Source organism: Numenius arquata, chromosome 6 (assembly GCF_964106895.1).
Source record: "Numenius arquata chromosome 6, bNumArq3.hap1.1, whole genome shotgun sequence".
Lineage (NCBI taxonomy): Eukaryota > Metazoa > Chordata > Aves > Charadriiformes > Scolopacidae > Numenius > Numenius arquata.
Genome location: NC_133581.1, coordinates 27,577,051 through 27,600,760, shown reverse-complemented (window position 1 = coordinate 27,600,760; position 23,710 = coordinate 27,577,051). Strand labels below are relative to the sequence as shown.

Below are 23,710 nucleotides of genomic sequence, written 5' to 3'. Positions count from 1 at the left end.
ATAGCTGGGTTCTTCAAAGCAGTATCGGCTGGGTCTATAACTGAGTTGTCTTTGATATTTTCATTCAATTGTGAGTTTTGTTTAAAAACAAATGCACTCATCCAAAAAACTACATCCCGAAGTTTATCTAGGTGAGAAGTGGTCTGTTGAGTTTGGTTTACAACAGGCAAGTTTTGGAGGAAATGTGTTTCATTGAAACAGAGCACTTAGTGGACCTAGTACCTTCTTCCAAGACATTTTACCAGATTATTTTGCTTAATTATGTGTCTTTTTTCAAAATTCATTATGGATTATCAATTAGAGGGCATCATCATCAAATGTCATTTTATTTTCTTTATTGCATAGAGGGAGTAGATGGATCTTTTCAAGCTGAAATGATGTCTTTCCAAGACTAACATGGATAAAGAACTATCCTGAATTCAAGGTAAAATTTGTTGCTCTCTCCTATAGGTTTTACAATAAGCCATTATAAAGAAATCTGAGTTCCACAGAGGAAGCAAACATGATTAACTCAGTCACTAAAAGACCAGTCTGGTCTATACAACATTCCTGTGAAGAGGCTTTTTGCAATACCTAGGAATAGGCAGAGAGCAGCTCAGCGTGATTTCCCTCCTCTCCCCTCCGTCAGAGGGCCCGTTCACATTCTCCCCTTAGTGAGAGACCTCAGGAACTTCTCCGAAGTCTTGCTTTGTCTCAAGTTCACCTTTGCACGTTTCCCTTCAATGAATAGTTACTGAACAAAGCCTGTGATAGAGACGTGTTGCAGTTCCTTCTGAGCAGGAGCCTCCATGACAAGATTCATGAAACATTTATTCTGACATAGTACTGCTTCCAAAGCCCTCCTCATCCGATGATTTCCCACTTCTGCCATGAAATTCATAAATAAAAATCTGGCCTTTATTGCTATAGAGAGCAATTGTTCCCTCTTGGTTATCTACAATAAAAAGAACTCTTCATTTCTGAAGCCGGAGAAATAAAATTTGATTAAATGTCCCTTGTCCCTCCATTTCTAGAGACGAGATTCTCTGCTTGTATTAGTATAGGATTTTTCTTCAGGATTGTAACCAGGGAACGGGCGTTTGTTTTCTTTGTTGATACTATTCTTGAAGGTGTCATCTGTTCCAGCTTTATTTGCAATAACTTTAGGCAGATTTTTTTCAAAGTCCACCTGAAAGAAAAGAAAGAAAATACCTTAGTAGTTTGAAGCCTGTATTTGCTGCTTTTTTCCTTTTTTTAGAAGGGTATCTTGGTGCATTTTGAAATTTTGACATCTTTTCTTATAAATCTGAGGAGTTACTTCACCACATTAAATGACTGTCAGAGCTACAAACAGGAACTCTTTAGTTCACAATCACTGACTTTCTCATTCCCCCATGGAAAGTCTTTGGCAAAAAAAAAAAAAACAAAACCATTTTCTCACAACTCTTCTGTTCCTATATAAGTCTTGAAATGTGCCTTCAGTGCACTCCCAATCACTTAAATTGAATTTTTTCATTTGCATATTTATCTACATTTTGGTGGATTGGTTTTTTTGTCTGGGCTATGCTTGCCTCAGTGGCTTAACATTGCAATTACTTGATTAATGTTGTTATTCTGCATTTTAAGCAAATACAAGTGGGTAAATGCTTATGTGATTTTTTTTTTCCCTACTGCTTTTATTGAGGTTATTTTTTTTCTCTGAAAAAGTTCTGATGTTGAGCACCTGAAAGCCAAGTGAAACAGCTGAAGCAAATCTAGAGCCACAGCTGCTCTCCAAATTAAACCATCAAACTTAATGTCAAACTTAATGCCAGCTGGGTGGAGAGACAACTTCTACCTTATCGCTGCATGCTGTGAGCCTTGCAGCTGAAAGATTACTTTCAAGATTTAAAGGTACCTGTAGAGCTGAAAACATGCATACTGCTTTATGTCCCTTTTCTAAACCTAGTAGATTTGACTAAGATGGAGCAATGTTGTTTTTCTGCAAAACAACGCTGTTGTTCTGTTGTAACACTGCAAGAAAATGAGGTGCTCATTCTTCATGGCTTGTTAATGAGCTATGAAGCCCTGAGACACCTGGGGAAGAGGTGGTTCTACTTCTGTGGAGGTGGTGGTGGGTGTAGCTCTGCCTGGTGGCTGACACTGCTGGTCTGGAGGGGAAAAGTCCAGGAGGGGAGATTCACCTGCCAGGCCTGGAGGTGGGGATGGCAGCAGCAGGAGAGCTTCATGGACATGTGAGTGTTAAAGTCTTTCTCTCTGCCTTAGGTGGGAGGAGGCTGTAGCTCTTTGAACTCCTCCCTGGGGTGTAAAGTGCCGTTTTGTCCTGCTTGGCTGCCAAGGCAGGGAGAGGGAGGTCATCCCCTGTTTCACCGGCTGCTGGCTGTCCTGAGGGCTGTTTGTCTGGAGACCCTGAGTCCCTGTGTGCTGCATAAACAGGGGAAATGGGTAACTTATTACTGACTAGCGCTGAGTAGGAGGGTTTGGCTGATCTCGCTTCCGGTCCGTGGTGCCTAGGCAGCATCCCTTGCATAACTTTAAAGGGTGATGGTGGAAAGCTGGGCTGTTCTTGTACGTATGAGCATGTATGCCCAGTGCTCCTGGGCCCTGGTAGGGCTGAGCTGATGGGTTTGTGTACTCACCTCCTGGCTGTTGTGCCGCACGCCGCACCAGAGGGAAGTTTGGAGTCTTTCGGACCAAAAGCAAAACAGGTTGCAGACTGGTTTAATTAACACCGGGGGGACATCTTCTCCTTTAGTAGGTCCTAAAAGGAGAAAATAACGATACCTAAATCTATGGAAAGCTAGGTGGGAGCCTCAGAGCATGAAGTGTGGGGGAGCAGGATTGGACCTCGCTGTCCTGGAACAGGTTGCCCAAGGAAGTTGAGGAGCCCCCATCCCTGGAGGTGTTCAAGGCCACGTGGAATGGGGCTTTGAGCAACCTGGTTTAGTGGAAGGTGTCTCTATCCATGGCAGGGGGTTGGAACTAGATGACCTTTAAGGTCCCTTCCAAACTAAACCATTTTGTGATTCTTCTCCTGAATCTGTGTCTTACGAGCTGCTTGCTGGGCTTTTTTAAAGCTCTTTTAACAGCCGAGTCAGATTCTTGTGCAAAAGCTTTGATAGATAGATAGACATGTTGAACACCAACCTGTTACAAAGCTTATCAGCAGTCCTGTGATGACACAGCCGAGACAACCGATAGCACTGAAGTACAGGTAGGACAGGGAGTACCAGGTGTCTGCCAGCAAAGGCCTGTGAAGAGGTGACAAAAGGGAAAGAAGTAGCTAGTGATGACCAAGGGCTGTGTTCACGTTGTCTCTGTGACTGCACCAGAAAAACTCAGCTCGTGCTGCAGTCAGTGTTTGATCTGTGCTCTCAGCAGCTACCAGCTGTACCCCAGACACACACCGTGCCAAAACGCAGGCTGATGTGGTAACGGTGGGGAAAATACCTGTCTGGGGTCGCCGTGGGAGCCACTGTCGCCAGCGCCTCGGTGCTGTTGGCCAGCGTGCAGTTGAGAGTCGACAGCTGCAGTGGAATGGACTTTGTCGGTGGTGCAGGGTAAATGAAAGAGCCCGTGCCAGACCAAAAGGCTAAGGTGATCCCAGCTAAGAGGCCTCCAGTAGCACCCTTGGCAGGTATAGAAAGATAATGTTAAAGTCGATGCATAGGAAGTGCTTCTTTGCAAATGTGGACGGGGCAGGAGTAGCTGATGATGGGTTACAATCTCTGTCCGTGGAAATCAGTTTTGTTCTCTCTCGACCAAGGTATAAAACATAATGATTTATTGCCCTCTAGTAATAAGAGCTGAAGCAAAACTGTGATGGTCAAAGCTGCAGTTCAGAGTTTAGTTATATCTCTGGGTAAATGTGATGGGACTGCTTGTGGGGCAGTATGAAATTCTGTCACCTGAGTTAGCAGAGGCAGAGCAATTGGAATCACTCTGCGTATCCCAAGGTGAATATAGGCTGGGGCAAGTATTGAATATTTTTTTTTCTTTTTAATGAAAGAGGAAAAAAATCAGAAATAAAAATAATTTTTACAAAACCCCTCATGTGGATCTAATCACCAATTATTTCACAGTTGGATAGAGTTGAATTCAAATAGGATAAATTCAGACAGTGGAAAGGGACCTCTGAACAGATCTTGGATTCCTCAGGCTCTAAATCTGAAAAGCAGCCCAATGACCAAATCTAAAACACCCAAACAATTTTTCAAGAAGGAGTAGTTTTAACAAAACAACATGAAGACATTTTCTTTTAGATAAGGAATACTTTTTTTTTTTTTTTTTTTACCTTCCAGTTAGCACAAGGAAACACAATTCCCAGGGTAAATAATCCCAGCATGGGGCCCCCACACATCCCGTGGATGGAGAGGGAAGCCTGTGGATGCAGAGAAGAGACTGGAGCTTAGTAAGTGCTGCAGCTGGAGGGAGCGTGTGCAGTTCTGGTTTGGGTCTGTAATTTTCAGTGGGAAGTGTGGGGGGGAGAAGGGGCCAACAGTGATTTCAGTGCACAGTTAAAGAAAGAATTACACTCTCTATTGTTTCCCAGCAGCGAGTAAACAGCGAGGGAGTGGAGGGATTTAGGATTATTTTTTTTTTAGTTGTTGTTTTCCTAGTTATTCCTCTTAGCAGTGCCCACAGAAATTGTTCAGGTAATCTAGCAGTCCCCAGGGGTGTTAGTGTTATTCAGTTCATTGCATTTCTGTTCGTTCATGTTCAGTTCATCGCATTTCTGAAGCAGGAGATACCTGTACAACTCCTCCCAGCAGCGATGCTGCTGCAGCCATTGAAGTGCACAGGATGCCGTATAATATACCTGGAAAAGATCAGGCAGGGAAGTTGTCAGTGCTGGTTAATAGTGTGGATAATTTCTAATTCATCTAGCGTCTGAAGTGACCAGGCAGGAGGAATTTGCACTTTGGGCTTTGATGCTTAAAGCACACCATTAAGGACCCGGCGGCGTCTGGCATGAAGTTGGGTTTTTGGTTGGTTGGTTTTTCTTATAAAACAGAACTTAGCAATGAAATTAATTTAGAAGTTATGCCTCATGTAGAAATGTTTTTGTTGCCTTGAAATAACACTTTTGATATAATCTAATGAATTAATTGAGCAATGATAAAGAACATGGCTTTCTCCCTCTGACACCAGTTTTAGCTTTGTGGCAGACAAAACGCTGTATGTAGCAGTCTTGAGGAAAGCCAGTCAAAGCTCATCATTTGTGCTGGCACACCTTGGTACTGGAGGTAAAAATTATCTTTCTAGGTCCTGAGTGCAAAACCTAAGTAGAAAAGCAGGAACGGGGAAAGTTGGAGACAGTTACAGAGATAGATAAAGTACTGGTTTGGCTCTTCTGTGATCTTCACAAAGATCAATAAAGGGTTATGATACTATCACAATATTTATAAAAAGTTTACGCGATTACTGCAATACTTGTAAATAGCATCTTAAAAATTCAAACCGATTTGGATGCTTGATATTTTGATGGTCTGGTTTTCATTTGTGTTGTTACATTTTTTTTTTTTTTCTCTGAAAACTGAACAACCTACTTAAGCAATACTCTTAAGTTTGAATAGAAATGTCATCTTTTACTGCTAGAAAATACTAGTATTTAGTAATACTACTATAGAGTAATGTGGTAATAACTACATTGATGATCTTTCTGTATTGTAAAGAAGATCCCCGACTGTTCCCCAGTATTTTCAGTAGACAAAACTTTTCAAAGGATTTTGAGTGTGCTATGTAGTGCATGTGCTTAATTTTCCTGAAGCATCATGCTGACATTCATCCTGAGAGTTTATACAGGGTTGTGTTCCTGTGGAGGCTTCCTAAGCACAAGTGTATTTTTGAAGTAGTGTCACCAGACAGTGCTCTTACTACTCACAGAACTGCTCTCGGAGCCAGCTTGAGAGTCTGAGACTCTCAAGGCTCCGAGTATATGAAATCCTGCCCTATTTCCTCCTGTAATAATAGCAGCTGGGGGGTGGACACCTTTGCTGTTAAACAAATGGATTCCACCTGGGGTACCTACATAAGCCTTTGCTGGTCCATGTGCTCATCTTCTCAGAGAGGTTTGGGAAACCTTTCTTGACCAAGTCTTCAAAGGTAACAGTTGCTAAAGCGTTGATGCTGGCAGCTACCGTGCTGTAGAAAGGGAGAAGAATGTTAAGTGAAAAGGAAGCAAAATAGTCTGAAATAAAGTTGTATTTATAGAGTAATGCCACCTCTTGTTCAGCATCAATACTGTAAATTGTACAGTTCTTGAAGAGTATTTTTCACGTGTAATGCTGATGCTGTTGAGGTGTCTGTCTCTTCTGTGATTGCTGTGGTCCTGCTTCAGGCTGGCACAGAACAAGATGAAAACTCATCCTGACTGACCCTTCAGTCTACCAAGCTGGAAAGACCCTAAAAACATAGATGTGTTCCAGAGTCAAGATACTGTTCCCTTACAAGTCAAAGGATGTGCAGTGACCAGTAGTTCTTCCACAAAATGTCTGTTCCATTTTCTCTCCTAACAGACAAATATGGAATGGGAATACTCTGATTTTTAGCTAAGTGACTATTTCGTGAGTACTATCTCTGTGAATTTGTTGTGACAATACGGCAGTGGCAATACCTACAGCACAGTATTTGGCTTGCACTGCCCTAACTGTTCTCTTAGTGTCCTGCCAGGAGCTGACAGTGCCTTTTATGCAGAGACTTCTTTGTTTGGGGTTGGGGTTGTTTTTGTGGTGTGGTGGGTTTTTTTCCCCTTTTTTGATAGTGCCCTCCTGCTTTTTCTACAGATAGCGGTCTTTAGAAACAGCCTGCTGGAGATTGACTCTGTGGCATTTGAATAATGTCACTGTGAACTTGATTTTTCTCTATTTCTTATGTCCCATGAAGTGTTCGTGTTTGGCCTGTAGAGGGTAGAAACTGCAATAACACGATGCAATTAGAAGAACACACAGTTCTAAAACTTCTCTGTGCAGACATCTCTTTTCCTACTCTAACTCTGTTTCACGGGCACTCAGGTTAAGTAAAGGTAATTTCAGCATGAGTAGCTCCAAAGGTATTTCAGGAAGCTGAGCTCAGTTTTTCTACTCTTTTGTCTGTATTGATAATGTTATTGTAACACTTTGGGATAAGAAAGATACTGGAAAGTGGACCTAGACTTTGTCATAAATATAATTCCTCAAAGCACTACTGCTGCTTCCTAGAGCGTGCTAAGGAAAACAGCTAGCTTTTCTTAGGGTTTCATGTTTTGACTTCCTTCTGGGTCCTCAAGAAATCAACGGTACGCAGCTAAAACGTCATTTTGGATTCACAGACCTTAGTGTTCCACTGAAAGCACAGGCGACAAACAGTCCCGGGACTCCTGGCATCGAAGAAAAAATGTCCATAACAAAATAGGGCATGAGCTGGGGCAGAAGAAGCACAAGAGAAACACAAGGAATTAGTTAAGATTTTCCTGGGGAATGGAAGAGAAGTAGCTGCTTCTGAGCATGGTGCTGAATTCTGGTTTTGTTCCAGTTTACTAGAGGTGTCAGATCTTGAGCTAAGGGGATGTCATTTGGTGGAAGCGGTCAACCAGATTAGTACTGCAGGAGTGCCAGAATACATCTATTCTAGCCCTGATTCAGTAACCACCTGAGAGCTGAAAGGACATAAAGCATCTCACAAAACTTCAGCTGTCTCTATACGTGCTACATCTGGGCCCAAAGCAGCTGCTAATTACAATAATGGGTATCTGAACCTGATCGGGTGCCGAAATGAAACTGGCAGTCCAAGGGTCACAGCTCTTGTAATGCGAGTACATCACCAAACCACAAAATACTGCACACACTAGGACTATCCAAAGTCCCAATAAATTCAGGTAGAGTGCCCTAGAACAAAGGAGAGAAACTGTTTAATAGAAGATAAACATAGAAAAGCTGTTACAAGTTAGTTATTTCTAATTTTTTAGGGAGACACCTTAATCCAAGCTGGTTATATAATTAGAAGCTAGCTGTATAATATCTTAAAGGCATCATCAGAGTAAGAAATTGTGTGTAATACTGATTGCAAAAAACCATGGAAAAATGCAGCCTCTTTATGCAAGGATAAAAGTTCTAGGTAACTCTCTACAGCTGGAAGAGACCAGTAACTCATAGGCAGAACGGGCTGCACCGAGCACTGGGTCTGTTTCTCCTGTGCCCTGTAAGAGCAGATTTTGTCAGTTGGGAGTTGCTGCTGCTGGATTCCCTTTAAGCCAGGCAGAGTATTATTTTGTGTGGATCCTGTTGTGGTTGCAGTGCTGCCTTTGCAAAATGACAAGCTTGGTTGGGTTTGGTTTTTTTTTTGACTAATCAATGAAATGGATGTAGGTGGCAGCATCCGCTGGGATGGTTGTGTGGCTGCCGTTCAGTAATCCTCTGGTTCCTGAGAGCTGCCTGATTTTATAGAGCCTACATCGTGTTTGGGCATCACCTTACGCAAGGTCTCTTGCCTGGGCCAGTTCAGAACTGTGCTACTGGGACCTGAAGGCCTTTAAGGATTTGTTACCGCCGACGTTCTCACTGTTGTGAGTTCCAAACGTTTTTCAGAGACTGAATTTCAACAGGATAAATTCATATAATCTGTCATGACCTTAAGAAAAATTAGTATGATTGCAGCTAGCAAAAAAGCTCTTTGAAGAAGGAAAAAATTACCGCCTTTATGCTTTAGCCAAGTGGGCAAGCAATTAGCACTAATCATGAAAAAATCTGATTATTTAGCAAAATGTGCATCTAGCTATGCACATACTAATGCTGAATTTAAGGAAGGTAGTGGGCTGGAGACCTATATGTCTATATTGTGAAGTTTCACATGGTTCTTTGCTCTTTATTCTAATTATTCTTTTTCTAGTTCAGAATTTCAATAACTTATTTCATTTTATTTAGATCATGACTTGTACTATAGTACCCCATTAAATCAACAACCACTTTGAATACAATAAATGTAAATACAATTCCAACAAATACATTTTTCCAGTAAAGCTGTAGGTAAGGCAACAACGACGTGGGCATCTTTACCATGCTCTGCTTCCAAGGATTAATTTGACAGCCTGACCCCAAATTAATAAACTGCAAGAGGTAGATAACTACCTGGTTTTCTTTCTGCATTTACTTATGTCATTTAGGGCTAGAGGAAGTAAGACTTTCAGGGCAAAATTAACAAACTACCACCCAGTGGGTTCCCGATATTTATTTAACATAACCGACAAACTGTTAGTATAATTCCATGTTAGTATGTTTGATTTCTAGAATAGGTTAATGGCAGGTAGCTTACAGTTTAGCGTGCTTTTCCGATTTGCAAGAAATGCATCTCTGTATTGTGGACTGATTAACTCCATAGATCCCTAGCCATGTAAATGTTCCCCCAATAACAATTGTCCAAAAGGTATGTCGCCTCAAAGGATCGACGTCAAAGCTAGGAAAGAGAAGGAGAAGCAATTCAGTTCACTTATGTAAACACATGTTTATTTAGCAAGAGGTAGGTGGTTTTTCAGAAATACCTGGTATGTCCTACCCTCTGAATGAGAAGCACCATGTTGGCAATACTGTCTTCCAGAAGAGACAACATCTAATGTGTTTAGATTTAGATTTGGAAGTTTTTTTTACTTTTATATTGGAACACATTACTGTCAAGTCAGGATAAATATGTATCGCGCAGACTCAGTCAGAGCACCAATTAATTGAGAGAAGTCGCATTTATAAGGCTTCTTATGCTCAGATTTCAGATCTGTGTCCTATTGCAGCAATAGACCTGTGAGACATCCTGCCTGGGACCCTGTCCTCTGCAAGGAGAAAAGCTGCTTACTAAACTCTCAAAATCTTCCAAACTGTTAGTTACATCATCTTGATGTGTTATTTCCTTTACAAGAAATTGCTTCAGGTGCAGCATTATCTGTTTTTAACAACGAAATGTTATTTATTACTCAGTAATTTTAACCACTACAAGTACATCTTTGTCTTGCATCTGTCGTCTTTGCAATTCTACTAATCTTGATATGTCCAGCAGATAACATTTGACCTTGCTGCTGGATTCTGGTGGTGACTTGCCTTGACCAATGAACTTTTCAGGCAAGGCCACAAACAGCCAAAGGAAGGTCAGTTTGCTATCCCAATGCATTGGTACACCATTGCTAGCTCCTGTGGTGATTGTTCTTAAAATGCAGCTTCAGTTTTATGAATTGGAAATGAAAGATATACACAAGTGGAAGGAATAATTGGGCTGCGTTTGTAGCGACACAAAGAAGAAAGGCAAAGCTCCCTTTCAGTTCAGCAGGGCTTTGATTTCTTTGAAGAGGTTAACAGAAAGAGGACTTAAGCTCTCCTGAAGTTTAGCTGCATTCCCAAGAACTGAAGAAAGAGGGAATGGACCTCTCTGAGTCACCAAGGTTGTTCGCTGGTAGTATAATAAGTAATAATAATGAGTATTTTTGGCTTAGTGAGGGTTGAATTTCTAAACATTAAATATACAAAAAGAAAAGGTTTGCACCATTCATTTCTTACTCAAATATGTTTAGTCGTGATCCTTCATAGGCATTTTCCCAGACTTTGGTTGTTCCACCATTCAGAGTAGTTCCTCGAATCAGAACGGTCACAAAGCCAGCCACCATGACAATCATTTGAAATGCATCTGTCCAGACAACAGCTTTTAATCCTCCCTAAAACAAACAGAAACTGTATGCTCTCATCTTCTTTCCTGTTGTACAAGTACAGCAAAAGGTAGAAAGACCCCTTATTTCAGGAGCTCACGAGCTGTATGTGTAGCATCTAGCAAATCAAGCTTTTTCTTAAACTTTCTTTATATTCTTCTATGAAGGTCTTATTTTTGCAAATCACAAAATGACATGGAGACTGAATTGTTTGTCTAAGCCACGTGAGAGTATTTGACCTCCAGTTAAATGCTTTTCTTTTTTTTTTCCCTGCCTCCTTTATACGCCTTTGAAGAATGTATGTGTGGAACAAAAGCTTAGGGAGGGCAAGTTCGTCTGTGTTTGTTCTTCCCGTGGCACTCCGTACGCGTCTCAGAGCCCAGCACTCCACAATTATCCTAACACAGAAAAACAGCTCCAGAAAGTTTGCAATTCAGCTTTCCTCCATAGCTACTTTCATATTTGATCAAATCTGTGCTAGAGCAATGTACTAAGTGTTTTCAACAAGGATGGGCTGAAATATTGGAAAAATCCATTAGTGGTAATGAGAACGGAACTTAGGTTGTGTCCTGAGCCCTGAGGCTCTGCCGCTTCCACTGCCATGTATATCTTTTGTAATCTGGAGTCTCGTGTTGCTTCCACTCAGAGGCAAAGCTCTCTATGACCTGTTGATCATCCTTCCTAGGCTTTATCACTCCATTCTTGATCTGGGAGGCACTTTATTCATTACAATGTTTTTCAGCCCGTAACTTGCAAAAGATAAGAAGAATCATCTTCTCAAAAGATTTGCTATGGCAGGGGCAGGTTATCGCTTCCTTATCTGGACTCTGCCTCCCACTGTCAGGTTTAAACCTTGAGACATACAGCAGAGGATTTGAGAGGAAATTTATTTATTTTTTTCTCCAAATAGACTAACTTGTACCACAGAGTCTAAAAGAAATTTATCTCTCTATTCTATTACTTTAAACTTCAGTCACTCAGGCTGTGTTTAGAAGCCTCCTGTCTGCAATAGCCCGTCATGGATAAAGGATGGTTGAATTAACAATCTGTGTTCCAGCTGTTTGGATGTGCCTGTTACGTACCAGAGTGCAATAGAAAGTGCAGACCATTCCTGTTGCCACTACAGAGCCCCAGAGATCAAATCCAGTGACTGTGAAACCAAAGAAAACCAATGGTTAATGAAATGAGGGTAGGTCATTGGGGTGGTAACAGAAAAGCTGTGATCCTTTAGCCTGGAAGGATGGGAGTAATTATTAATTTTTTGTGTCTATTAGGAGCTTTGCTGAATTGTTCAGATTTCTTAACGCTACTGGGTACTGTTTTGCGTTGTTGATTTCTTGCAAATTGGATTTAACTAATTTTCAAGCATGGAAAAGTAATATGTAAGAAGAATAATTGCACAAAGAAAAACATCATTCTTATGGGATGCAGTTTTATAAACAATGCTTTCCTTCTTTTCTTAGTCCAGAATTTTCTTTTGAGAAATCAAGTTCTTCAGAGATTTCCGAAGAATCCTAAAGAAAAAAAAAATCTACCCCAAACTAAATTCCATTCTCTGCAACTAGGAACAGTTTAATTCTAAAATGTGTTGCATTAAAACAATTTTGCATGTTCATTTTACTTCATAAAGTTACTTTATACAAGATATACAAATTTTGGCTTGGCTTATATTGAAGTCTCTCCCACCGGGCATAATTTGTGAGGGCAAATCTATTTGTAAAGGTTCTCCTCTTAGCAAAGTTAGTATGGCCTAATAAAGGACGTGAACTCTCACATAAAATTCAGTTGAGGTCCGGAGGAAGGATGCTCGGTGAGCTGTGTGAGAGGTGGGACTGGACAAACTGGATGCAACTCAGACAACGAACGGTGAAAAGAGGCACCCAACTTCTGATTTTACCAAAATTGATTAGGAAGGACTTGGGCCATGGTGATTTCTTATGCCCTATGGCAGAAAAATTGCTCACCCCATATGTCATGATGGATGCTGTATGCCTGGTTTGCAAAGATATAAATTTAAGAAGTGTGTGGACGGCAGCACGGCATTCAGCTCCAGTAGCAAGGAATGGAGTTCCGCCTATGGGAACCTGAACACAGGAGACAGGGAAGGGGGGAATCAAAGTACAGAATACTGTCTTGGATCATCAGCTTGTACTGTGAACTTTGTCAGGATGTTGAGAAATTGTTCATTGCTAACCTCTTTGGATGATTACTCAGTGCAAAGGAGAGCACCAGAGCAAATGTGGGGTTCCTGCTACTGTGCTGGTGTGAGAGAGATCTGGGCAGTCAGAATTACAGAGCTATGAGGTGCAGGCAAAAACCTTCTTACAGAACACTTGAGGAATTTTGTTTTGGACTTAACTTTATCTATTTTCCTGAGTTCAGTTATTCTGGTTGTCTTGTGGTGTGGGTATTTGGGGTAGCCATGTCGAGCAGCGTGGGAACTCACCTTGGTTGAGCGCCAGTGATGGAGCATAAACCACTATTCCTGTGTAAAGGATCTGAAGGAGAAAAAGTTAATGATAAAAAACCACATGTATGTGAATGCTCAGTGATAAGGCTTCTGTTTAGAGTGGTGCTCAGAGAAGAATACCAGATCGAGAGATTTGTTTAGATCAGTTTGTATTGTATATGGCTTTCTGCTTCAGCCTTTACAAAATAAAAAACTTTCATTTAATTCTTTTCTGATGAAAGGACCATTATCTGTCTTGGTATTACTTATTTTGCCCATTGCTAAGATGACTAGATGATAAAAATATCCCAGTCAAGTGGAAAGAGGAGCTTTCAGAAAAACAAAAGCATTGATGCAGAGAGAACTTGAATTGACTTTGCAAATTGAACTTTTCTTGTTCCACTCAATCCCTTTTGAAGTAGCTGACTCAATGCCCTTTGTGTGTATGTTCTGACAACTGAGGGAGAACCGAAGTCTTAAAGTCAATATGCTTTCAAATCTATTGCTAAATTTGGAATTAATAAAACTGAACTAATGTAGAAAGCAATGTCTTCCAATATCCCATCAAATTCCATCTATCCATCAAATACATTAGTTACGTAATCTTTTGAGAAGGTCTCTGCTGGGACTGTCACGGGACTGGGGGTACGTGGGCATCCCCAGGAGATGCCACGTGCAACAGCTTTCAAATGGGATAGCTTCACCTCAGTGTCATAAATGGGTAACTGGTGAACTAAATGTACCCAGTACAGCTCATCCAGCTTTGCAAGCAAGAATCCACTTATTTAAAAAGAGAGAGGCTTCAAGGGAACGTAATGAGACCAAGAATTTGAGGTGCTGTGAGCATTCAGCACAACATCCAAGTGTCAAAGACATCAAAAATGGCTTTTTTAACCCCAAACAGAAAAAAGCTAGAAAGCTGGGAAGGCAACCATTCTTTCTTTTTAATGTTCACAGTCCAAGTGAAAAAAATTAAGAAAAAATAATACTCATTAAAACATTTTATTGTACAGTATGTGCAGTCTGAGATGAGTCCATCACAAGAGATGTTGAGTGAAATTAACATAACGAAAGAGACAATGTCATCTTACCGTCTGTAGGATGTAGATCAATGTTGCAGCAAGACGGACAACCTTGTTAAATCTTAACTCCAAATACTAGGAAAAAGAGGAATCTTAGTAAATTGTACATGTAGCACCTGTGACACAGCTATTAACCTTCTGTTCGCCCTATGTAACAGCTTGCTATGTAAGTAAAATTACTGGCAACTGGCACTACTGCTATAAGTAATGAACAGGAGAGCATGGTTGTTTATTACACATAGCGATAATTACATTTTAAGAAGTTTTCTCATCAGTAGAAAGTACTGGAGATTATATGTTGGGTTGTAGTATTCAATATCTACTTCCTATCAGGAACAACTGGAAAAGCCCAGGGGCTCCAAGGAAAATAAACTTCAGCTTTAAATGAAAGTATATTCCAACTACACGAAGAGGAAACTTGAGGTCATCTCTAAGAGAAATAGCATTGTTTGACTTCTGTAGTAACAAAAGCAGTGGTGGAACAGATGGAGAAGTAGTAACAGAGGCTTTCACAGTGCTTGAGCTAAGCTGGCTTTCTCATATCCTGTGTCTCGGTCTAAAGCCAGATCTGCACATCCTCAACAGGGAGAAGCAAGTGGCATTCTGATGGAATTCTCGGCAGATGTAGAGAGTCATTCCCAATTATCACACGAGTGTGGAGGTGAGTAAATCTCTAGCCCCAAAAGCCCTGAGTCACCACCTGGATTCTCTCTGTAGAGCTGACCACAAAAAATCAAAACTCCATTGCTAGCCCTGCGGCAGCCTCCTGCACAGCCTCAGGTAGGCTGGGTCTCTCCTCAGGCCATAGTGCTTCCCAGCAGACACCAGGCACAGGCTGTACAAGTCTCTCTTGTCCAAGTCTCTAGGCATAGTACTTCCAAAGCAGTGGGTTATCGGGCTCTTCTCTCAAGTAGCAAGTAATGAAACAAGAGGAAATGGCCTCAAGTTGCACTAGGGGAGGTTTAGATTGAATATTAGGACAAATTTCTTCACCAAAAGGGTTGTCAAGCATTGGAACAGGCTGCCCAGGGAGGTGGTTGAGTCACCATCCCTGGAGGTATTTAAAAGACGTGTAGATGGGGCACTTAGGGACATGGTTTAGTGGTGGACTTGGCAGTGTTAGGTATACAGTTGGACTCGATGAACTTAAAGGTCTCTTCCAACCTAGACGATTCTGTGATTCTTAGTAATTTTGTTCATGTTTATCTTTCTTGTGTCTCTTGCGTAATAAACCCCACAGTTTTCCATACAAATAAATAGCTAATTTATGTAACTTAACTTTTTTTCTGAAAATAATTAGTCAAGTAGCAGAGTCATCTTTCCAGCATACTTGAAGGGACTCTCTGACTACAATGACCCCTGTGGTGGTTCAGATGAGAGAAGTAATTCATTCTTTGATCTTGCATCAAAACCAGCTAGAAAATGCAGTTACTTGTGGCAACGGGAACCTGTAACTGAAATATTTCCAAATACCCAGGCAGAGCTGTTTGATCAAAGCCCCTCCTTGGGTTTGGAGTTAGAGAACATGGGCAGCCTTTGTTACCAGGAAGCTCCTCATTAATTAACCTGGCTTTCTTCATCCAATTTTTGTTTAGTTGAAACTGCCCACAAACAGAAGCCACCAGGTTTGCGGCAGTTGATTAAAGTGAGTAAAAGGATATTCCCAAATGTTGAGAATCGGTCCTATGGGTTTGCAGATGACAAGGGCTGCATACTGTGCTCCTAGAAATAACATCACAAGGACTACTGGTATATTTTAATTATTATTTTTTTTACTGCTGAACCATCCTATGAAGATAATAACACGTTCCAGGAGGAATGCCAGGCAAAAACTCTAGAAAATTTCGAGGTCGTTCATTTAATTTGTTAGAGAATCCCTGAATTAATTCTCCAGCCCTGACTTTTTGGGGTTTTTGAGAGACCTGCCATCTTCTTCCTCGTTATCTCTTCCTCCCCCTCCCCTTTTTAGCTGCCAAATAGTCCATTTTTATAGTAAATTGGATCAAATTGCTAGATCTAGATCAAGTTTGAATTGGATACTATTGAATTTTGTTCTGAAAGTCTGTCTTTAATACCTGCTTTCTAAATGAGAGTGGAATAGTTACTTATAACAACCAATACATTTGGGTACACTTTAAATATTTTCCAGCTGTAACTTAATTTGGTGCTGGTGTGTAAACCCTTATCCTGTCTCTGCTATATATGCATAACAGGAGCTCCGACCTTAATTTGTGCTTTCAACTTATGCAATATAAATAACTAGTTTGAATTAATGCAACCAGTTACTAAAACTAATTAATGTAGCAATACACTTTTTCTGTAAAACAATGCAGAAAATCTTCTGACAGATTTTTCTCTAGAAATATCTATATACATGATGCATATACATGAGAGCAGTGCCCTTTTTTATTATTTTTACTTACCTCATAAGTGCTTGTAATGCCAGATCTGTAAAATACAGGTAGAAAAAGTTCAGCAGTAAAAATGATGACAAGCGCATACGAAAGAAAGAACAGCACAAAGGATGCCCCATAGCGATAAACTTCAGAGGGTGTCCCCAGAACGGTGACTGCTGACATAAAACTTGTTGTGAGAGAGAAAGCTATTGGCCCACATGTCATCTGCTTACCACCCACTAAAAATTCCTTAGAAGTTTTCTTTTTCCTCTCTTTAACTGCGAAAAAGACTCCAATGCTAGCACATACTAAAAACAGTGCTGCAAAAACAACATAGTCCCAAGCCACAAATTTTTTGACTTCTGGAGCTACAAAGTTTGACATAGCACCAGTTGGGCAATTCTTTGATGGAAGATTATGTTTTTCTATAGCTGTTGCTCTAAACAGATCAACTTAGTTGACAGCAAAGTAGAAGCTTATCTGTAGCTCATCAATGACAAATATTCAGCTTGGAGACTCGTTTCTTTTTAATCCAGTTCACCTCTAAGGAGGCAAAAAAAAAAAAATAGCAAAGGATGAATTAGGAAGGTGCTGAATGCACTTAGACCCTAGTGCTACTGATACTTCTGTCAGGCAGGCTGGAGCAGGGGACTTAGCTGTGAAATCTGTAGTACGCTCCCTTTTTATCTGTGAGATTTTAATTTAAGGTTAAACATTAGCCTGGCACATTGACTTGATCTGACTCCAAGCATTCTAACCTCTCAGCGTTTTTAAATAATAAAATGAGAGCAATAAAGAAAGAAATAAAGGAGAGCAAAATGAAGGAAAGCTCAGTGTATGGACTTATGACCCCACTGGTGAGTTTGCTTTCAGAGGAGCAATTCCCTCATTGTCAAAAACTGAACTTGGACATCAGTGATAGGATTCAGAATTGTCCTTTGGCACTCTAAGTATGCTCCTTGGTAGACCCTCTGGAAGTTTAGGCTGCTTTAACGAACTGGAGCCTTCAATGGTTAAAAGTAACTGCGGTGGCTTCCCCTCACCCACCGTAGCCCAGCCTCGGTGTGTCTGGGAACCCAGGGAGTCTCCAGATGAGTAGAAGTGTGGTTTGTGCTCCACTGAGGATGACTTTCAGTTAGCAGTGGACCACTACTAACTGCAGTTTTACTTACAGCTTATATGGGTTCATGTGCAAGGTGGCTGATTTCATTTATCCATGTACAGCTTGGTCAGACCTGCAGGATAAAAGGGCCAAAGAGAAGCAGATTAGAAAACAGCAAAGCTTTTCTTTCTTAACTATATCTTTGCATAATTTGTTGAATTCAATTAATTAGGTTTTCCTTGTGTGGTGGGGGTTTTTCTTGTGTTTGGTTTGGTTTGTTTTATTTTAAATAAGTGAGTGCTCATTTTATCTCGATCTATGTCACGACAATACTTTTTCCAAAGAAGCAGGCAATGACTTGTCATCCTGAAGGACTAACTTGTACAAATAGGGAGCGTGTGTGGTCATAGCCCTGAAGGAAGTAATTGAAAGGTGGAGGCTACATTTTGGAGACAAGCAAGAGATGCAGTAACCTGGGGTAACCTTTAGCAGCAAAAGTCCTTTTCTTCAGCCTTGAGCCTTTTCTCCAGCCAGGCTGGAGATGGATTCCCACTTCTCCTGCTTAAGTCATCAGTACATGGAATTGGTTTTGCTGTGTCAGTTGTACCCAGCAATTTACTGAGTGTCCAGACCTGAAGGTTTGCCCATCCATCTGCTCAGGAGAAAGAGGATTACATGTACAGCAACCTTCAGTACTGAGCATGGAGTCAAAGAAAATCTAGGAAAGCCTATGACTGGAACTGACTTCTTCTGGCCATATGTGCAGTAGAGATTGTGAAATTTTTGTGATCAATTTTGGTGAGACCAAGTGTGGAAGGGGGAGTTGAAAATTCTATCGCTGCTGCAGAATGTGAATTTAAAAAAAAAAAAAAAATTAATAAAAATTCAAAGATACTTCCTAAAAGTCACCGCTTCATTTATAGATTAAGTACTTTTAGTTTAAACAGTGTGAAATGCTTTTTGTGAGGTATGATCCAGCCCTCTGTGAAAGCCAGGATATCACTTGAAGGCACATCAGTTGCCATGGTACTTGTTTGTGGGCTGTAACCTGCGGGTAGTGCGATGGGGGGACCAGAGGAGAGAGCAATAAACCATCTTGCATTACTTTGGATCAAAGTGAGCCATTATAGGTAAATGCTCTGTAAATTCTCATCCAACCATCACACAGTAATTTATTTATCTAAGTATACCCCATTTGCGGGTTAATATTTCTCTTTTGTACAGAACAAACATCTTAAGATGTGTCCACTCTCAAAAAAGCAACAACTTTCATTTGCCAGGTATTCCTCTCCTTTGGGGGGGGGGGGGGATGTTGTGGTTTTTTTTTTTTCCTTCTCAACCATGTAAGATGTTTTTTGCAGGTTTTAATTCATACCAACAGAGTCTGATTAATAAACGTCTCTGGCAATGCCATTACGATGGTGAGGTTCCAGAGTCAACTATCAACCCAGGCTGGCAGGAGGCTAATTTAATGGGGTACGAATGCAGCACGTAGGGCTAACAAGGCAACCCATGTGCGTGCTTCTTCCCACAAACCACAGCCTCGGTCACGCCGCCACCAAGCGAATTCACAAAAAGCTGTAAAGAAACAAACTTGAGGGTGTTTCCTCTTGAACTTGAGGCACTGAACTGCACCACGTAAGTAAGACTGCATCAGTCTTACATTGCTGAGAGGGTGGAGAACTGTTTGTGGGGCCTGAGATAAAAATTCATTTCAAAAGTATGACAAAAACCCAAATTCATCTGTGTCAGAAGGTTTCAGTGCCGGTCATGTTACCAGAGAAAGTCTAAGTGGAAGATCCCTGTAACTTCCATTCTAGGAAACATAAACGTAGTGTAATATATTATTACTGGCTTGAACAGGTTTTTTAAATGGTCTGTTTGCCATCAGTTAGCTCTGCTAATTAGCAGCTGGGCTAACTGCGCTGTCACACAGTGATGAATAAAGCTGCCTGTCAGCTCACATGGGCTCAGTGCATAGTAATTTGGGTTGGATTCCAGGAAGCTTTTCTAAACAGCAAAATTCCTATTGGCATAAATGTAAGCCTGTAAAGATTTTTTTATTATTATTATTATTCTTTTAAAATTATGAATGATCTTTGTAGCAGAAAAGTATTTTTTGGATGACAGTATTTTACATAGAAAGTGGGGAAAAGCTAATGGGATAATAAACTGGAAATCAAGTTAGAAATGTAAATTTGTATATTATTCTGTAGCCCTCTGATAATCTTTCATCATAGCTTCATGGTATTGTTCCGGATAGCCATTTTAGCTAACTCTTACATAGAAAAAAAAAAAAAATATACCTCAGAAATACAACTTCTGAAGGAGAAATATTACTTCAAGGTAGCATGAAAACGTCTGTTATTCTGTCATGATGATATTTCTTAGCTGGGAATTATTGAAATTTTTATTTCCCTGAAATAATAAGGTTTTGTATTCTATTTGCAAAAACTCCTGTGAAATTCGTTTTAGCCAGGGTAACCAAAGGAAGAAGCTTGATTATGGTGTTTCATCTTCTAGGAGATTAACAACTTTCAGAGCTTAATTTGCTGAATCCTTTTACTTTCTATCCCTATTAGCCTAGGATGTCAGTTAGATATTAATGTAATGATAAGAACAGTTTTGAACTGAAAAACCTGCCAGGTTTCGGTGCCCTCATGCCACCCACATGGGATGGCATCACTTTGCATAACCATTGACGACGTTCATTGGGTATAAACCACTCACTTCAAGGCCACATTTGACCATCTTCAATGACTACTATAGAGATAGCTTTTCAAAAGTGGCTAGCACTTAAACTTTCTCAATATGACGCTTTATAGGTAGATTTTTAAATAGCATGGGGATATTACTTGCAACTGTTCTTCATAAACCTCTATAGTGCTTCCTAATGAAGCCTATTGATGACAGGACTTCAAGGCTTTTGAGCAGAGAAAAGATGACCAGAGAAAAAAATATATAATATGTAAAATCATTGGAAATTTTTGAAGTGAAGAATTTTCGAAGAGTTATATTTTAACTTTGTGGTTTAAGTTGGCGGTATCTTTTACCCCTAGGTTTTGGTAACAGTTTCACAGGTGAGAGCACATGAAAGAAGATTGTTTATCATCAGTAATTTGGTTCTTTTTTTGGAATGGTATCCTGTCATGAATACCCTGTGTGCATTACCTGCTTTTATGCATTTCAGCTAGACCTTTTAAGTACTTTATTTATGTATTTTGATATTTATTTGGAGAGAATAAATCAATTATCAAAAATCAGCATAGTCATGTAGGACAGGGATTTTTGAGGCTTTTCTGCAGTGTCCTTTTTGCTTCAATTAACCCAAATTCTAGCTCCGACCCTTTTCTGTCTGAAAAGGGAAATGATGACTTTGTTGTAAATTTCTGCTGTAATATAAATATTTCAAATCTTGTCATATCAGTGCTTACATAGATTCTTCAAATTTTAAAGTCAGATTTCAGTTTGGGTGAGATTTTCCCAGTAAAAAGTAGGGCCCCTTTGGAGAGTGAACAGGTGCTTAGTCGAATCCAATATACACAACTATGTTTGGGGATTACGTCAGCTGAAATAAACTCCTGAAGCAAAACTTTGTACGGTTTTTTGGTTTTTGTTTTTGTTGTTCCTCTGGAACACAGTTCTTAAACTAATTTAGGGAACTGATGAATATTTAAGAATTCCTTCCCATATGGTACCAGTCAACTTGTGTCTATTTATTATTGATAACGGAAAGACTGGAAATCTTTTGTGTAAAGTAATGGTGAGTAGGGGGGCTGGGGAAGATGCTTTGCTTATATCCTGGAGACCAAGAGTGTTAATAATTGCGAAATTGAAACACAAGCTCACAAAAGCAACCAAATATCTGAAGAGAACACGTAGGGAGATTTTTAATATTCTCTTTTTCAAATGCGCATATAAAATACTGGATTTGACAAATGCATTTCACATATTTTTTGTCTTTTTATCCTAAATGATATACACAGTGCACTTCATGATCAAGTCAGACAATGTCTTCTAGTATGTGAATATGTGCCAGTTTGTGTACAATCTGCTACACCAGTATTTTGAGTATATTTCTTGGTGGTGTTATGAGTCTTTGGTATGATCTTATTTCTATAGCAGCTCCAAAATATCTGCTTTTCACAGTCAAATATTGGTAGCTGTACTTGCATATTGCACTGTTCTGGAAATAATTATTTCTTCTAACTGCACCTTTTCTTGATATGAGACCTTTCCCTTTGGAGTAAATTCCAGTTTCAGGTGACAGGAGTCATCCTTTTCTGAGGCCAGACTATGATCATGTGGTCTGATGCTTGATGATCAGACCATTAGAATTTTCACTGGCTTCAGCTGAGTTAGTCTGTCAAATATTTTTGTCACGAGTGACAGATCCAGGACCTGAGCCTTGATCACAGATTGACCATTAGTGCTGACAAGAAGTAAAAATGAGTTTGGGTTTCCTAAATGGCTTAAAAATTTTATAGCTTCTGCACTCACTTTTGGTGCTTGAGTTTAATGTTAAAGTCTGAGATTTGTCCATTATTATAAACGTAAGAGTCATTCTGGAAGATAATATCAAATCACTCGTAAAATTGGATATTGATTTGTTGGTGCTGCTCCAAATGCTTAGATCTATACATATTAAAATACATCTGATTTAACTTACAAAATTAAGGTCACCTTGTGGGTGTGTACTTTGTATAGTATCCATAAAGAGCAAGAGCCTCTCTTAATAGCATTATAAAAAAAAAAAATATTGCATCTATTTCTCTAAGTAAATCCTTTCTAACACCTAGACCAGAAAGTTCCTATATTTAGTACACATTGGTTTTCACTAAAAAGCATTAAAACTGCAGCTGTCAGGTAAACACCTGTGCAGTACTGAAGTATTTGAAAAATATTTTTTCCTCCTGATAATGCAGATAACAGAATCAAGCCCGGAAATAAAGTGTTTTGTTATGTAGTAGACGTGTTTTACTGTCCACAGTTATGGAATTATTTTTCAGCTTCTCAATATTTTTCAATATAGCGCTGTGAAAAATTCATAGAAATAGGCACTGGAAGATTTAAGTCACATTTAACTAGGTGGCTGAAAAAATAGTAACTACCTCAATGAGGAAAAGTATATTTCTGGAGCACAAAATACACTGAAATCAAAGGTGTATCATTCAGAAGTCTCTGTTAAACTTACGAGTCATTATCTTTCCTTGACGGTGGACTTTGTCTTTTCTTAAGAGGCTCCTCTTTAATGATTACTCATTCCTCAGAAAGACATGTTCAGTTATCTACACAAAGATCGTTATAACCCAGCAATGCAGGGAACTGGAGGTATTGCTTATAGTTTCAAAATAGATCATTCTCCAGGGACACGGAGTCCTTCCTGTGGGATCGCTCTTCCCCAGCAGCACCAGGTCACGGCAGGGACTGTGCCCAGTGGTGAAGTCTTATCCCATCCGTCTGCTTTATTTTGCAGCTTGGGATGCAGAGTTTGCAGAGTCCCTTGCAAACCCGTTTGCAGGCTTTGTAAGCATGGCCGTTTGGGCTGTACAGAGTTGGATTTGTATTGCATACCTGCTTAAGGTGAAAACAAAAAGTGTCTGGTTGGCACTGAAAATTGGTTTCTCTTCTACAAAGCAATCTGAGGAGCTGCATGAGAAGAACGTGTTAATCTGAAACACTGGATTTGAAATAATCATATTCTTCATATTCTCAAAAAAAAAAAAAAAAAAGAAGAAAGTTTAAAATCATATGTCAGTTATCATTTACCTCTCCTTAACTGTAGTGCAGAGGAAGAGGGTCCTTCTCTACTGTGTGGCTGCAGTTTCCCAAGGACCTGAGCCATCCTTGGAGCTCTTCCATGGGGCCGCAGCAGCCACCCGGCATGCAGGGCAGCAGCCTGGCTTTGCTCCTTCAGCTGCCTTTTTTTTTGTAGAGGGGAAAGTAGTTTGCTACTAATCTACCCAGGGTGATGATTCATTTTCTAACACAATGGCGCAGATATGATGTACAAAGATGTTTTTATCCAAATCTCAGTAAAAA

The 23,710-nt window shown here is 40.1% G+C and overlaps 1 protein-coding gene across 1 annotated transcript; it reads right to left on the bottom strand.

Moving 5' to 3' along the window:
• Positions 1-1,009: 1,009 nt before the first annotated feature.
• SLC5A12 (solute carrier family 5 member 12) lies at positions 1,010-16,950 on the bottom strand. The gene is made up of 15 exons (XM_074148950.1): positions 16,594-16,950; positions 14,180-14,245; positions 13,086-13,137; positions 11,722-11,789; positions 10,494-10,648; positions 9,268-9,408; positions 7,715-7,844; positions 7,291-7,379; positions 6,011-6,123; positions 4,731-4,798; positions 4,274-4,360; positions 3,430-3,608; positions 3,127-3,230; positions 2,619-2,740; positions 1,010-1,168 (listed from the first exon to the last, which is right to left on the bottom strand). Exons 1-15 carry the CDS (start codon positions 16,948-16,950, stop codon positions 1,010-1,012), a joined length of 1,890 nt encoding a protein of 629 aa, XP_074005051.1.
• Between the last annotated feature and the right edge of the window lie 6,760 nt (positions 16,951-23,710).